The sequence below is a fragment of the Vulpes lagopus genome, chromosome 15 (assembly GCF_018345385.1).
Source record: "Vulpes lagopus strain Blue_001 chromosome 15, ASM1834538v1, whole genome shotgun sequence".
NCBI classification, from domain to species: Eukaryota; Metazoa; Chordata; class Mammalia; order Carnivora; family Canidae; genus Vulpes; species Vulpes lagopus.
This window is the reverse complement of record NC_054838.1, coordinates 23,335,718-23,353,541: the sequence shown is the minus strand read 5'-3', so window position 1 is coordinate 23,353,541 and position 17,824 is coordinate 23,335,718. Positions and strand designations below refer to the sequence as shown.

The 17,824-nt window shown below is 37.3% G+C and overlaps 1 protein-coding gene across 3 annotated transcripts in view; it reads right to left on the bottom strand.

The window, feature by feature from the left end:
- Positions 1-17,824, bottom strand: part of NUP98 (nucleoporin 98 and 96 precursor) — a 121,952-nt gene that overhangs the window by 54,814 nt on the left and 49,314 nt on the right. For all 3 annotated transcript variants that reach the window (XM_041730007.1, XM_041730009.1, XM_041730008.1), the window contains exons 13-16: positions 15,928-16,061; positions 13,367-13,554; positions 2,705-2,821; positions 2,238-2,536 (exon numbers count right to left, since the gene is read on the bottom strand). In XM_041730007.1, the coding sequence (XP_041585941.1) occupies positions 2,238-2,536; positions 2,705-2,821; positions 13,367-13,554; positions 15,928-16,061 (738 nt within the window). The remainder of the gene's footprint in view (positions 1-2,237; positions 2,537-2,704; positions 2,822-13,366; positions 13,555-15,927; positions 16,062-17,824) is intronic.

The following is a 17,824-nucleotide window of genomic DNA, read 5'->3' as shown; positions in this document are numbered from 1 at the left end:
GTGTGACTATCATAAATAAATAAAAAATTAAAAAAAAAAAAAAGATTGGGATCCCTGGGTGGCGCAGCGGTTTGGCGCCTGCCTTTGGCCCAGGGCGCGATCCTGGAGACCCGGGATCGAATCCCACATCGGGCTCCCGGTGCATGGAGCCTGCTTCTCCCTCCGCCTGTGTCTCTGCCTCTCTCTCTCTCTCTCTGTGACTATCATAAATAAATAAATAAATAAAAATAAAAAAAAAATAAAAAAAATAAAAAAAAAAAAGAACTTGCAAAATAATTTTAAGTCTAATAATTAAATCTTAATCCAAACTTAATCACAGAACCTTTTCTTTTTTTTTCTTTTAAATGTTATTTATTTATTCATGAGAGATATACAAAGAGAGAGAGAAAGGCAGACACAGGTAGAGGGAGAAGCAGGCTCCATGCAGGGAACGCAACGTGGGACTCGATCCCAGGTCTCCAGGATCCTGCCCTGGGCTGAAGGTGGCGCTAAACCGCTGAGCCACTGGGACTGCCCAGAACCTTCTTTTCATAGGGCACTCATTAACTTACTCCATTATGAAAGGCATTCCATAAAATGTATTCTGAGGAAAGGCTTATTTAATGCATTTTTCTTTTATTCTATACAAAACCCAACATGGAAAGAACCTGCCTTGATTACAAAGTAATTCAGTGATAGAGGCAAAGCTGTAACTCCAAACTCATTATCTTTCGTTTTTGTTTTTTAACGATTTATTTATTTTAGAGAAAGAAAGAGAGCATGAGTGTGGGAAGGGCAAAGGGAGAGACAGAATCCCAAGCAGACTCCCCACTGAACACAGAACCTGACTCGGGGCTCAATCCTATGACCCTGAGATCATGACCTGAGCTGAAATCAATAGTTGGATGCCTAACCAACTAAGCCACCCAGGCACCCCGGCAATGGAATTTTAAATTGAAAAGTGACAAATAAGGTCAATGAGAAAACTAAGAACAATAAAAAAATTTAGACTGGGTTATTTGAAAATAGATGTAGTATCATAATAAATTTGTGTAGATACACACACATAAATACAGATACTTGGATTCTTAACATGAAAATATAAATTTGTTCCCTTAGGGCACTAAGTGGCCGGAAGATATATATGAAGGCAACAAGAAAATTACGGAAAAACTTCAGACACTTCAAGAGTAACTATAAAACAACCCAAATGTTCACTAACAGAGATTAGATAAACCAAGTATGGCATACATATTATAATGGACTATTATTCAACAATAAAAAAGAATGAACCAGGACACCTGGGTGGCTCAGTGGTTGAGTGACTGCCTTTGGTTGGGGGCATGATCCTAGGGTCTTGGGATGGAGTCCCACATTGGTCTCCCTGCAGGGAGCCTGCCTCTCCCTCTGCCTATGTCTGTCTCTCATAATTCATTGAAATAAACTTAAGACCTGTGCCCTTCACTATGTATAAATTATATCCTGGTTTAAAAAGAAAAAGAAAAAAAGAATGTGAGTACATTCATGAAAACCCAAATGAGGTATGTCACCACAGAAAAAGACAAGCCAAGTGCCTGACCAGCTCAGGTGGTGGAAAAGGTAACTCTTGATCTCAGGGTTAAGTTTGAGCCTCACACTGGGTGTAGAGATTACTTGAGAATAAATGAATGAGTGAATGAATGAATTTAAAAATGCAAGTTTTAAGTGACCAATCAACATACTATAATCTTGTAGTTTATATTATGTGTTTCATGGATTCATTGGGAAAAAAACTAAGCAGTTCCTTGTTGAGGGAAAAAAAGCAAAGCACAGAACTGAGGTAATAATAATTAACCAGAGCAACTGATACCATTTGAATGCCTATACATTTCAGGCATTATGGTTTATATACTAATCTAACTGAAACCTCAAAAACCTTATATGATAATTATTAGTATTATTTTAATTAAAAAGCTAATAAGCAATCTATCTGAGTTATAAAGCTAGGGAAAGTATAAAGATAGTCTCTCTGGCTATAAAATTTGGGATCTTTATACCAGGATAATTAATGACATGAATTTTAACCACTCCAAAGGCAGAAAAAGTATGTGAATTGGGAATCAAAGCATAAGTGAAGAGTGTTTAAATGTTACCAACTATAAACATAATAAAATCATTTAAGATCTCTGGTAGCTGACTTCCACTAAATTGAGTATCTGACAAATAAGAGGTGTCAAATGACTGGTAAAAGATTACCCATGTACCAATCTGAATCTGACCTGCTGGATGCATATGGTAAGTATTATTTTCTATTTCTTCTCGGTCATCCTGAAGTGACTCCTCATGAAAAGAGGTCTCTTCACTGCTTCCTTCCAGCCCATTTCGCAAAGCAGCACGCATGTTTAATGCAACAATAGTATCATCCACACTGCTACTGCTGTTGTGTTTATTTCCAGCACTCTCTGGGGTTTGAGGAATGGGTTTGGCAATAGGGTTAGTATAAAAACGTGACACAAGAGAATCATCATCTCCATCCTGCTGATGGTTCTCTTCGACAGGTTTGCTCAGGAAGCTGAATCTGAAAAGGTAGAAAAGAAACAGTGTCTCAGTCCTTTATAACAATGATAACAGCCAACCCTCACTAAATCTTTACTGAGTGATTGGCACCATTCTAGGTGCCCAAAATCCCTTCAAAATGAGAACAGGGCTCTCTACCAGAAACAACTAGAAACAAAATTTGGTTTACCTCTCCCCATTTTCCGGATAATCAGATGGTGAAGCTAGATCTTCGGAGTCACGATTAACAGGAGAGAAGAGATTGCTATTGTTAAGGTTTTTCAAAACCAACTTCTTAATGCTCTTCCTATAAATAGAGACCAAAAGAGGAAAAAAAAATTTCAGGTACACATAATTACATCACAAGCATTATCTTAAAAGCTAGAGTCAAAAAGAACATTCTTGTTCAGCTCTTACATATCTAAAAATTACCTAATAAGTCAATTCACAATGTTTAATACATAACCAGAACCTAAGGTCTCAAATATATTACACTATGGCATTTGAAAGAATAAGCTAAACACATTTAAAATAAAGTGGGAAATCTCCTTGAGGACATTCTTCTCTGAACCCTGAGCACTTTATCCAAATACTTAGTTAACCCATCATCACACTATGTCTTGTATTTCAATTATTTCTGTGTATGTCTTCTCTCTTTAAACATTTTCTTCCTTTTTTGACAGTAAGGATTCACAACTGTCTCCTCACAGAACCTGACATGCTGCCTTGAAGAAAATAGGAAAGATACAGTTGCTGACTAAATAAGATTTCTTTTTAAAGATGACAAAAAGAGGGGCAGCCCAGGTGGCTCAGCGGTTTAGTGCCGCCTTCAGCCCAGCGCATGATCCTGGAGACCCAGGATCGAGTCCCATGTCAGGCTCGCTGCATGGAGCCTGCTTCTCCCTCTGCCTGTGTCTCTGCCTCTCTCTCTCTCTCTGTGTCCCTCATGAATAAATGAATAAAATCTTAAAAAAAAAAAAATGACAAAAAAGAAAAAAAAAAAAAAAAACCAGGACCGAAAAACCCTGAGAGCCAATAATGCAAATAATTGCCAATACCTTAAAATTTCAGGTGTGCATACAGCAGATTTAGTTAAGACAAGAACCTCTATCATATATAAGCTTCAAACAGAAGAAACAGAGATCATCTTATCTTACTCAACCTCCACTTAAAAACCCCCTGGATTAATTTATGTGCCCAATCCTTCTTTCATAAACAAACTACAATGGGTGATGAAGTCAGTTAAGCATCTGACTCTTGGTTTTGGCTTGGGTCCTGATATCAAGGTCTTGAGATTGAGCCCTGTGTCAAGCTTTCCACCCAGCTTGGAGTCTGCCTGGGACACTCTCTCCCTCTCCCTCTGCCCCTATCTGCTGCATGTGCTCCTTCTCTCTCAAATAAATAGATAAATCTTTTAAAATAATTAATTAATTAACAAGTAGTAGACCACTCTTGTATATTTATTTCTAATCTCAACAACTGAGTTATGGTTAATCATCAGTAGCGTTTGTTACAAACACACATATGCTAGTTACACTCATTATAATCATGTAATATATATTAAATTAGCCAATGAAATAAGCACTTGACAGTAAGGAATTAGTATTTCCGTGAAAATTAAAACTTGCTTTCCTATCAATGACGGACTGGGTAATGCAAACCAATCCTCCTAGGACTAGGAGGAGCCAGAGCTCTCAAACTAGGAGAGCCAGAGCTCTCTATAAAGCAAACAAAATAGTAAAAAAAAGATTGATCCAACACTAAGGGGCATTGGCACAGGGGCATGTCTGTTAATTAGGGTTGCTTTTCTCCTGGGGGCTTTTCTGATTCTAAGAGGAAGGTTAAGGGGCGCCTAGGTGGCTTCATCGGTTAAGTGTCTGCATTTGGCTCAAGTCATGATCCCAGGGTCCTGGAATTGAGCCCTACCTCTGACTCCCTGCTCAGTGGGGAGACTGCTTCTCCATCTGCCCTTTTCCCCCGCTCATACTTTCTTTTTTTCAAATAAATACACAAAACCTTTAAAAAAAAAAATAAGAGGAAGGTTATGAAGTTGATGGTATGCTTGACAGTCTTCATGGACTAGAGAGACAGACACTGGAGCCTAGAGCCACCAAGAGGTTAAGGGCACTAGTGAATGCCACTTGCTCTGTGTTGGGACCTGGAAAATCTCTAATCCTCAAGTTTAGAGAACTAAAAGCAAAAGCATAAAATCACAAGTTTAGCTTTGATTCTATCAATAAGCACCTATCATAAAAAAAGCAAAAATTCTCTAAAAGTATCATCTTTGACCTCTATTGCCACAGTTTTGAGAATATGTTAACTGACATAAAATAATTTTTAAAAATACAGAGACACAAAATATTTCTTCAAAGAAGATAAATGGCCAATAAGCAAATGATAAGATGTTCAACATTATTAGTCATAAAGGAAAGAGATAACTCATAGAAAGAGATATCTCATAAAGCATGAGATACCACTTCACACCCACTAGGGTGGCTGTTATAAGCAAACAAAAGAAAAAATACTAAGTGCTGACAAGAAAATGGAGAACATGGAGACATGCATTACTGTTGGGAATGTAAAATGGTGCAACTGTTACAGGAAAACAGTTGACAGTTCCTCAAAAGGTTAAACATAGGATTTATGTATAATCAAACAATTCTAATCATAGATATATACCCAAAATAACTGAAAATAGGGAGTCAAACAGATACTCATACATCATGGGATCCCTGGATGCTTCAGCGGTTTAGTGCCTGTCTTCAGACCAGGGCGTAATCCTGGAATCCCGGGATCGAGTCCCACATCAGGCCCTATATAGAGCCTGCTTCTCCCTCTGCCTGTGTCTCTGCCCAACCCCCCCCCCCATGTCTCTCATGAATAAATAAAATCTTTAAAAAAAATACTTGTACATCGATGTTCATGATGGCACTATCCACGTAGCTAAAAGGTAGAAACAATCCAAACATCCACCAACAGATGAATGGATAAACAAAATGTATTATCCATAAAATAGAGTATTATTCAAGCTCAAAAAGAAGTGAAGTTTTTGTTTTTTTTAAGATTTCATTTATTTATTTGAGAGAGACAGAGAGTGTGTACTCATGTAGGCACAGGTGGACAGAAAGAAAGGGAGAAGCAGACTCCCTGCAGAGAAGGTAGCCTGACTTGGGGCTCAATCCCAGGACTGGGATCATGACCTGAGCCAAAGGCAGACGCTTAACGAACTGAGCCACCTAGGTACCCCTGATTTTAATCATTTTTATGTACATTTCATCACAATAAGAATTACTAAGTTTTAAAAACCCTTAGGTAAAATACAAGTGATTCAGGCACAGATTTGTAAAAACTGCTAAATATTAAAATGGATAAATTTAGGAAAACTGTAGATGCATTCATTTTTTATGATATTGGAAGTTAAGGAAATAAAGTAATCAAAATATCCAAACATAAACACAAAAGAGGAAAAAAATCAGTATGAATATAGAAGACTTAAATGATTAGCAAGCTTGTTCTAATTCAAGATCACCATACCCAACAATTGTAAAATACATACTTTTTTCAAGTACATATATGGAATATTTATGAAAACTAGCCATATGTTGAACCATTAAAAGCCCTAAGTTTCTAAGAATCAGAATTACCTGGAGTACCTTTTTTGCACATAAGCAGGAAATCATGAACAAAATGATCACTTAAAAAATCTCCATGTTAAGAATTTACACTCTTATATAACCCAAGGCTCTGCCATAAAAATCAGAAAGCATTTTACTATTATATATAATTATCATCTGAATAATAAGAGTACTCCATATCAAAACTTAGTAAATACAAATACAGCTGCACTAAAGGAAAATTTATATCTTTAAATGCATTATCTGGAAAGAAGGAAAGTTGAAGTATCAAAAAATTAATCATCCACTTAGACAAAGGACAGAAAGGTAAACACCAAGAAAAGGGGAGGTGGAAGAGGAAGAACTAAAAACAAAATAAATGCTAGTGAAAATATAAATAAAATTAAAAATTAATAGAACAGTAAACAATCACAGAATCAGGAGCATCAATAAAAGCCAGATGTTAGTTCTTTGAAATCACCAATAAAATGGTAGATTCCTAACCAGACTGAGAAAATAGGGAAAAAAAAAAAAAAAAACGTCAGAAATGAAAATGGGGCATCTCCACAGATTCTACTGAAATGAAACAGGATACTTTTTAACAACTTTATGTCAATAAATTTAAAATTTTAGTTAGCTGTACAAATTTATAAAAATATGACTTACCAAAAGTTACTCAAAAAAATAAAAAAGCTCACTAGCCTTATAACTTCTATATAAACTAGTAAGAAAAAAACAAAAACAGATTTAAGCTTTATTACAAATATGACTTCACACCCATATATCTTCACTGGCACCCTACATTTAATGAAAACCAAAACCAAAACCAAAAAAAAAAAAAAGGCCTATCTTACATAAAATCTTCCAGAAAACAGAAAAATAAAATACTCCCCAATTTGTTTATAAGGTCAGCAGTTTTAAACCTTATACCAAAGCCACAGAAGAAAGGAACATTCCGGCCAATCTAAGTGATGAACAGAATGGCAGAAAATCCTGAACAAAGTCTTACACAGTGAATCCTAACAAGGTAGGAAGTTACCATAACCAAACACTAACAGCCTGTGTGGAAAGAACTTAGGGGGAAAAAAAAAAGAACTTAGGAGCAACTTAAAAGGGCCTCTGCCAGCCAGAGATGGGACAACTTGGCAATCATAAAAAACACGAGTTCCAACAGACTGAAGCACAGCGATCAGAGTGGGGGATTGATTAAATTTTTCACATGAAGAATATACTTGCAACTATTAGACAAGGAACGAAACATAAAAACTGTGCCAGGCAAATGTAAAGAGGATTAGGATCAGAAATACCAAGTTAGACAGATACAAGAAACAGAAATATAGCAACACTAATGGGGGAAAGCAAAACTATAAGACCTCAAAAGACTAGATTTATTTCAACAATGAATACCTCATTATGTAAAAATAAATAACAGAATCATGTGTATTTTGCCATAGTTGTATCAATATCCTCAACTGGCTTATAGGAATATAGCTATAAAGGTATATAAGAATAGAATTGACTTTTATGTATTGAACTTGTATCTCACAAACCTTGCTACATTAGTTCATAACTGACGTACAGTAAATTGCACATACTAAATTGTACAATTTGATAAGCTCTGACATCTGTATACACCAGTGAAACCATTATCACAAACCAAAAAATCAACATAGCCATCATACCGAAAAGTTTCCTCATACTCCTTGGTATGAACCTTCAAAAATAGATCTCCTTTCTACCACTGCCAGACAATGACTTTTGCATTTTCTAATATTTTATGTAAGTGGGGGAAAAAAAAAAAACCCTAGTTTTGTAAATGCATTCAGTCAAGTAAATCATGTTTGAAACAAACATCCAAAAGAAAACTGGAAAATAAAATTTTATTCACCTGAAAAAAAATAGGTATATTTAAAACCAGAGACACAGCAAAATATTCCCTCTAACAGTCCTCCCTATCCCTCTTTAGTTTATTTATATACTTATTTTGAAAGTAATCTCTGGGATCCCTGGGTGGCACAGCGGTTTGGCACCTGCCTTTAGCCCAGGGTGCGATCCTGGAGACCCGGGATCGAATCCCACATCAGGCTCCCGGTGCATGGAGCCTGTTTCTCCCTCTGCCTATGTCTCTGCCTCTCTCTCTCTCTGTGACTATCATAAATAAATAAAAAATTAAAAAAAATAAATAAAGTAATCTCTATGCCCAACGTGGGGCTCACAACCCAGAGACAAAGAGTAGCATGCTCTACTGACTGAGCCAGCCAGGTGCCTCCCGTCTTCAGTTTAAATTACACACCCTCAGAGCAGCTTTCCTTCCTCATTCTATTGTTTCCCCTACAGCGGCAATCTCTACTACTCCTTTTTGTCACTTATCTCACTCATGATTACTGTCAACATCTCTCTTGCCTCATAGACTGTGAATTCAGTGATGGAGGATGTATCTTGTTCCTAGCTGCATTATCAATGGCCGCCACACCTGGCATTTAGTAGTTACTTGATTAATGTTTGTTAAATGAAGGGATGAATAGATGAATTAAAGATTTTCAAATCTGCCATTCAGAATAAATAAAATTACTGTCCTGCTCTATAGTCACTTTCCTCCAACTGGTATGAAAGGCAAAAGGAAAAAGTTATAGCATCGATATGGTTCTCACACTGTCAATCTACCAAATTCATCTTTCAGGGCAGACAGAGTACACTGTTCTAGTGGTAGCCATAAAGTCCTTCATGAATCCTTTACCTTCTGTGGTATTATATGGCATCTGTTTACAGAGCTATAAAGCGGTAGCCATTTCCTTTTTGTTTTTATTAAAACTTTTTTTTTTTTTAAGATTTTATTTATTTATTCATGAGAGACAGAGAGAGAGAGAGAAAGGGGCAGAGACACAGGCAAAGAGAGAAGCAGACTCCATGCAGGGAGTCTGATGTGGGACTCAATTCTGGGACTCCATTCCGGCCCTGGACTGAAGGCAGTGCTAAACCTCTGAGCCACCTGGGCTGCCTGCCACTTCCTTTAGATTTAAATAAGTTAAGATTAAATTCTAGATTCTAACAATTCAATCATGGAAAGCTGACAGCATAAACTGGAAAGACCTTTACAATCTCCATCCCCTCTTATCCCGTGGCTTAGATGATCTTGATCTCCATCTCTAAGGCCCTCCCTCCTGTAACTGGGATTCTATGCTATTATTTAGCTCCTCTTATGGTTCCAGATGCATTCAGATGTTCAACATTTATTGATTACTTATTATGTAACAGGAACTATTTCAGGCACTTTACATAACAAAAAACAAGGGTACCTACTTATATAGAGCTTATATTCTAAAGGGAAAAAATACAAAAAAATAAATTATACATTAGAAGGTATGAGAAAACAAAGAAAAGAAGGAAAATAAGAACGTGGGGAATGCAGACAAGAAAAAAGATGAGTGCAATTTTAAATAGACTGGTCAGAATAGTCTTTGTTGAGGGAACATGTGAGTAAATAGTGAGGATTACCTATATGGATTTATGCGGAGAATTGTTTCAGGCAAAGAGAACAAGTATGGCAAAGATTAAAAGGCAACAGCATGCCTTTACTGTCCTAACAGTGCCAAGAAAGTAGTAACATTAAAGTGGAGTAAACATCAGAGAGAGTACTAGATATCTTCGTGAGGTAAAGCAACGTCAGATCTTACAGCACCTTACACACCACTGTAAGGAATTTGGCTTTTAGTCTGAGTAAAATATGAACCACTGCAGAGTTTTGGACAGATGACATGATATGATTTCCACTTCAAACAGATTACTGTACCTATATTCAGAATAGAACACAAAAGGGTAAGAGTAAAGCTGAAAGATCAGGAGGTTATTATAATAATTCAGTCAAGAGATGATGATGGCTTTGTGGGGCACCTGGCTGGTTTAGCTGATGAAGCATGCAACTTTTGATCTCAGGGTTGTGAGTCTGGGCCTCATGTTACGTGTAGAGATTACTTAAAAATAAAATTTAGGGGACATCTGGGTAGCTCAGCTGTTGAACGTCTGTCTTCCGCTCAAGGCTCAGGCTTCCTGCATCTGGGGATCGAGTCACACACATCAGGCTCCCTGAGAGGAGCCCGTTTCTCCCTCTATGTCTCTGCCCCTCTCCCTGTGTCTCTCATGAATAAATAAAACCTTAAAATAAAATAAAATCTTAGAAAAACAACAACAAAAAAGACAATGATGGCTTGGATCAGGGTGGTCAGTAGTAGTTAAAAGTGGTAAACTGGTCAGATGTTAGGTAAATCTTGAAGGTTTAACAAAGATTTCACTGATGGTTTAGATGTGGGACATATGAAAGAAGTCAAGGATGATTCCGAAGTTTTTGGCCTAAATAACTAGAATGATGGAAATGCAGTTATCTGAGATAGGGAAGGCTTTGAATGGAAGAGGTCTGAGGTAGACAATGAGTTCAGTGTTGGCCATGTTAATTTTGAATTAAGTATCTTTTAGACATCCAAGTGGAAATGTTGAGTAGGGCTGGATATAAAAATCTGGAGTTTGGGAGAGAAATCTGGGGTGGAGATAAAAAGGTTGGGAATCACCAGACTATAAATAACATATAGAGCTATGAAACTAAATTAAATCACTCTGGGAGACAGTAAAGAAAATGTGATCAACTCAGGGCATTCCAATTTTAAGAGGCTGGGAAGAAGAGGAACCAGCAAAGGAGACAGAAGGAACAACCAGTAAGGTAGGAAGAAAACTAGGAAAGTATGGGGTTCCTGGAAGCCAATTAAAGAATCCAGGAAGGAGGGATCCCTGGGTGGCGCAGCGGTTTGGCGCCTGCCTTTGGCCCAGGGCGCGATCCTGGAGACCCAGGATCGAATCTCACATCAGGCTCCCGGTGCATGGAGCCTGCTTCCCCCTCTGCCTATGTCTCTGCCTCTCTCTCTCTCTCTCTGTGACTATCATAAATAAATAAAAATTAAAAAAAAAAAAAATCCGTAATGCCGTATTTAAAAAAAAAAAAAAGAATCCAGGAAGGAGAGATGAACTCCAAAATATTTCTGATCAATGGCAACAAAACAGAAGTGGACGCCAAGAAGGGGATATAGGTGGGGATCCCTGGGTGGCGTGGCGGTTTAGCGCCTGCCTTTGGCCCAGGGCGCGATCCTGGAGACCCGGGATCGAATCCCACATCAGACTCCCGGTGCATGGAGCCTGCTTCTCCCTCTGCCTGTGTCTCTGCCTCTCTCTCTCTCTCTCTCTCTCTGTGATTATCATAAATAAATAAAAATTTAAAAAAAAAAAAAAGAAGGGGATATAGGTGGTATTATCGGCAAAATGTATACCTCCCCAACCTAATCCTTTCTGTGCCAAACAAACTGCTAAATGCTGGGACGTAAACATAAATAATACACTGTCCCTCCCTTTAAAATAATCCAATTATGTGCTAAGAAACATATAAAACTGGACTTTGTTTTTTCTGAAGCAGCAGTCCACAATATATATATGTATTTTTAAAGATTTTACTTATTGGAGGTAGGCAGAGAGAGTGCAGGAGTGAGCTGGAGAACACTCTGAAGCAGACTATGTAGAGCCCAATATGGGGCTGAATCCCACGACTGAGAGATCATGACCTGAGCTGAAACCAAGAGTCAGCTGCCTAACTGACCACCCAGGTGCCCCCACCATATTTTTAAGGAAAGAAAAGGAGACATGATTTTTTAACTTAGTAACATTCAGAAATAAAGAGCTGTAAGGGGATGAATCACCATTTTCCCCCCACAGCTTAAAAAAAAAAAAACAAAAGAAAAACAAAACCACACTTTTTTTTTCTTTTAAAGATGTACTTATTTATTTGAGAGAGAGAAAGTGCAGAACAAACCCGAGGGCATAGTGGGAGGGAAGAGCAGAGGGAGAGGGAGAAGCAGGCTCCTTCCTGAGCAGGAAGCCTGATATGGGGCTTGATCCCAAACCCTGGGATTACAACCTGAGTGGAAGACAGATGTTTAACTGACTGAGCCACCAAGGCTCGCCAAGGCCAAGCTTTTCTGATTAGAAAGTATCTGCTGTTTAAAAAGCCTATATGGGGGATCCCTGGGTGGCGCAGCGGTTTAGTGCCTGCCTTTGGCCCAGGGCACGATCCTGGAGACCCGGGATCGAGTCCCACGTTGGGCTCCCGGTGCATGGAGCCTGCTTCTCCCTCTGCCTATGTCTCTGCCTCTCTCTCTCTCTCACTGTGTGCCTATCATAAATAAATAAAATAAAATAAAAATTTAAAAAAATAAAAAATAAAAAGCCAAATGTCTGTAGGTCTAGCTATGTATTATATATGTATCTAGAAAAATAATGCAGAAATGAATGCTCTGAAATTGTATCTCCAAATGTTGATTATTAACAGTTTGGTGTATATTTTTCTTCATTTCCCCCCCCGTGTACATATTAAGAGTATAGGGCATATTTGCTCTAGTGCATAATTTAAGTGTAATTTTAAATGTTTACCAACTCTTCTACATACTTTGTGTACTTTTTCCTGTGTAATTATTATTGGTTCAATACCTGCATGTACGGGAATATAAAAATACGTAGAGGGATTCTTCTTAATTGGTTTGGCCAATTTAAGTTTTAAGAAAAAAGTGTCTCCCGCTTAAAATAAAATTATGTAAGCCCTAAAATCTTAAAATAAAACAAAAACGTATGAATCAAAATATTTTTGTTAACCATGGTTAATACCTGGTGAATAATCTGGCCACTTTTATTATTTGTAATGTTCTCTATTCTTCAAATTAAAAACGGGGTGCCTGGGTGGCTCAGTTAAGTGTCTGACTTTTGGTTTTGGCTCAGGTCATGACCTCATGGGTCACAGGACTGAGCCTTGTGTCAAGCCCCTCAGAAAAGTTGGGCAATGTACTCAGTGGAGAGTCTGCTTGAAGATTCTCTTCCTCTGGGGGCACCTGGGTGGCATCTGCCTTTGGCTCAGGTCATAATCCCAGCACCCTGGAATCAAGTCCCACACTGGGCTCCCTCCTCTGTGGGGAGTCTGCTTCCCCCTCTCCCTTAACTCCTCCCCGCTGCTTGTATGCTCTCAAATAAATAAAATCTTTAAAAAAACAAAAAGATTATCTCCTCCTCTGTCCCCTTTCGCGCTTGTGTGCATTGCACTAATAGATAAATCTTTAAAAAAACAAAAAAGCAAATAAGATTAAACTTACAACATTCATACTATATTTAAATTAATATTTATGTTCAACTTATGTTAACAAAAATAAACTCACTTGGGCATGAATGCTCCATTGGCTAAGGATGGCTCATCATCATCCAGCCCATCAAATAGATGTGACTTGGCTGTGCCTGTTGTCTGTAAAGCCTTTGGTCGAACTCTGGTGGCAGGGCGGGGTGTTAGTTTATAATGAGTGGGTGTAGTGAGAGCCTTCTGGGCTGCTGGATTTGTTGGTTTCAATCTCTGAAAAACAAAAGCATCAAGGAAAGTTCTCATTTAACTCATATGCATTATTTGGCCTTAAAAAAAAAAAAAACACATTAAGAACAGAGTTCAAATATCTCTGCCATTTACCCAGGTAGATACTGTTTATTTTTCAACTCAACCAAAAATCTTATGCTTCAATATAAACTGAAATCTACCTTTGAATTTGTATTCAACTTCTGTGCAATCTAAATCATGCTGAAAAAATGATATTAGCTTGCATTTATTCAGCATTAGTTAAACGTTGATAACTGCCATGAGTCAAAAACTAAGTACTGGCAATAAAAATAATAAAATCACTTTCCCTGGTATTTGAGGAAATTACAAGTTAGTAGAAGAGAGACACAACTGATGAAAACTTCAGGTGGGAGGCAGCCCAGGTGGCTCAGCGGTTTAGCGCCACCTTCAGCCCAGGGCCTGATCCTGGAGACCTGGGATCAAGTCCCACGCCAGGCTCCTTGCATGGAGCCTGCTTCTCCTTCTGCCTGTATCTCTGCCTCTCTCTCTGTGTCTCTCATGAATAAATAAATTAAAAAAAAAGAAAAGAAAACTTCAGGTGGATTTTGATGGCACCTTTAGTATGATTCTATAGCATGTGCAGTATGTTAAACATTTGTTTTCCTAAACATTATACATGGGATCATATAACCACTTGAAACAACGTCTAACACATAAACCCTGACATAGTTTATGTTTCTCTTTACAGTGCAGACTGTTTAGACTTTAGCAACAATGAACCTTTCTAGATCTTTTTTGTGATCCTTCACAATCGTGTGCCATTGCTTGGAATGTCTTGACCTAGATCTACCAACACATACTTAAAAAAAGTTAAATGTTACCTCTTTTGCAAAAGCCTTATCACACTCATCCAAGAATCTACACTCTTCCTTAACATTATATTCAACATTTTAACTCATACAATCCAGGGAATTTTAGTATATTTACTAAGTTGGGCAAGAATCACCATGTTCTAAGTCCAGAACATTCCCCTCACTTCAAAAAAAGAAATGTTGTGCCTCCCAATTCCACTCCTTACCAGTAGGCACACACACAAATATACTTTGTCTCAAAAAATTTGCCTACTCTGGGCATTTTATATAAATGGAGTTATGTGGCCTCCTATGTCTGACTTCTTTCACCCAGCATAATGTTTCCAAGGTTCACTCACATTGTATGTAGCATGTATCAATACTTCTTTCCTTTTCACGACTGAATGATATTTCATCATATAGATATACAACATTTTGTTTATCGATTATCAGCTGATGGGCTATTTTATTACTGTATTTACTGTATTGAAATTGGGTAAATTTGAACACCTTAAGAGATCTAATCTTCCTCACTAAATAAATAGCAAGCAGTTAAGCAGATAAGTTCTTGTTTTCATTTTGTATCCTTGGTACTGAACACAGTGACTAGCACATACTCAGGCCTCTAATTATACTACACAAGTAACACATAATTTTCTTTTCTTTTTTTAAGTAGGCTTCACACCCAGCATGGAGCGCAACACGGGACTTGAACTCACAACCCTGAGATCAAGAGTCAGATGCTTAACTGACCAAGCCACTCAGATGCCACACACATAATTTTCATTTAAGCACAACTTACATTTAAAAGCATGTTATAAAGCACTTAATTCCTATCTTACTTCTCATTATATCTAGTTATAGAGTTAATTCAAATACCAGCTGAAGGAGAAATGCGATGACATGAATAACTCAGTAGTAACATCTACAGACGGCCTGACTTACTATGAACTAGGTATGCATTATCTCATTTAAGTCTCAACACTAAAGAGTATTACTATTCCCATTTTACAGATGAAGAAACACATTCAGAGGCAAAAATACACACTCAAAGTCTCAGACTACACACGGCAACATGAGGATTAAACACACCAAAGACTACTTTTAACCCACACCACTGTGAGCAGAAAATCATTTCTTTGACATTAGTGCATAAAAGATTAAGACAAGGTTAACTATAGAAACCAGAAGAAACGATATTGATGTGCCACTTAAGAGCATTATGATTTTAGGAAAATTAGCCTCTCTGAGCCTTAGATTGGTTCAACTATAAAACTGGAATAATAATATATGCCTTATTTCAGGGCTGTTGAAAAGTCAGCCCTCACCTCCAGTCCAGTGTTCATTTCACTGTTTGTCATGCTGCCTTCTAGATACAGCAAACATAACTTATCTCCTGGCCCAGTGAAAAGATAAGTAATGTGTCTTAAAAACTTAATTACAACTAACTTTGCTTAGGCTATTTAAGAAGTTACATACTGCTCATTTAGTTTCTCCTGATCTGAAAAATAAACTTTACAAAAGTAAAGTTCTTTAAATTTACCTCTTCTTTCTTCTTAGGGTCTGACATGGGATTCCGGAACAGAGGAGAGTCTCCGAAAGGTGAGTATGTTAGACTATTGATGTGCTGTTGCAGAACAGCTTGCTGGGCAGCAGAAGCATTAGGATCTGTCAAAGCTTTTTGAAAAAAAGAAAAGAGAAAGCAAGATGTCAGTCCAAGGATCCAATGCAATTACAGCAAGAAAACATAGAATCATTTGGGAAAGGTTTTCAAAATGTTCAGATTCACTACATGGCATTATTGGTGGGGAGTACAAGAGCAAACTGTGAAGGAAATAAACAATCAAATAAACTAATGGCTCAAAGATATGAAGAGGCATTTCGTAAGAGCCAACACACAAAAATTTTTACTTAGGTGTTCACTGTCACGAATAATCAATAAAATGTAATTTAAAACAACCTGGAAGAAGTATTTTATGCATACCTATCTATCAGTGCCACAGCTGTATGAAAAGAATTATAGTCTTGGACTTCTAGAAACATTATAAATTGATTTTTACTCTAACAGAAATAATATGACAGTACATAAAACAAGTACTGTTTCTGTATTTTTTAACTTACTCATTTCAATCATGGAAATTTAACCCAAGGGTTTAAAATAGAAACAAAGAGAAGTTTGTTAAGTATTCAATAAATACTATTTGTAATTGTTACGACTTGGAAACAACCATATCCAACATTAACAGTTGTAAAAATCATGATACATCAACATGGTGAGTTAAGCGGTTATTAAAAATAACAATGTGTTTCTCTGTGGAAATCAGGAAATATCGTTAATTTAATTTAATAAGTAAAAATTCCGGGGGCGCCTGGGTGGCTAAGTAGTTGAGTGCCTGCCTTTGGCTCAGGTAGAGATCCCAGGGTCCAGGGATCAAGTCCCGCATCGGGCTCCCGGTGGGGAGCCTGCTTCTTCTCTCTGTGCCTACATCTCTGCCTCTATGTCTCTCATGAATAAATAAATAAAACCTTTAAAAATAATAAGTAAAAATTCCAGAATAAAAAATATTAAGTATACCAAGATAATCAAAGAAGAAAGTGGCATACAAAAAATAAAAATGGCTGTTAAGGTTTCCTTATATGTTTACTATTTACATTTAATATTCTTATTACATTCAAGTAAAAATTGAAAGAAAAAATAAACCCTGATTAGTCTAATTTTCTTTTAAATTTAAAAACATGTCATTAGTCACAGAGAATTTAGGGAACAGACAAGGAATGATGATGATCTGTAATTACATTCAATAAAAAGAAAGCAAGAAAACCCACACAACTACCTACATTGTACCTTGAAGAAACTTCTTTGGAAAATATTTCCAAAAATAATGATAAAAAAAAAATCAGATCATACTTGTTATTTCAGAGATAAAAATACTTTTCCTTTATAAGTGTTTAAAATAAGGATAACACCAAAATATAAATAAGATAATCCACGTTAAAGGAGTCCCACAAACAAAACATTTAGAAAATTTTAATACTCATAAGGGGGGAAAAAAACTAACAGCAGCAGTAATAACAGAACAATAACACACACACCTAAAGCTAAATCAATAAAAAAGGGATAAATCCACTCTTCTCAAATTCTGCTTTCTTAAAATTAGACATACTAATACTAAAACAATGGATGCTCATATATAAGGAGAAAGTGCAAGTTTGCTCAAGATTGTGAAAATCAGAGATGTTGATTTAAAGAGCATATAGCAAATCATCTGTATTCAGAAAGTTCCTAAACCAATTTAAGACTATCAGTGAGTGGGCAGCCCGGGTGGCTCAGAGGTTTAGCACCGCCTTTAGCCCAGGGTGTGATCCAGGAGACCCAGGATGGAGTCCACGTTGGGCTCCCTGTGTGGAGCCTGCTTCTCCCTCTGCCTGTGTCTCTCCTC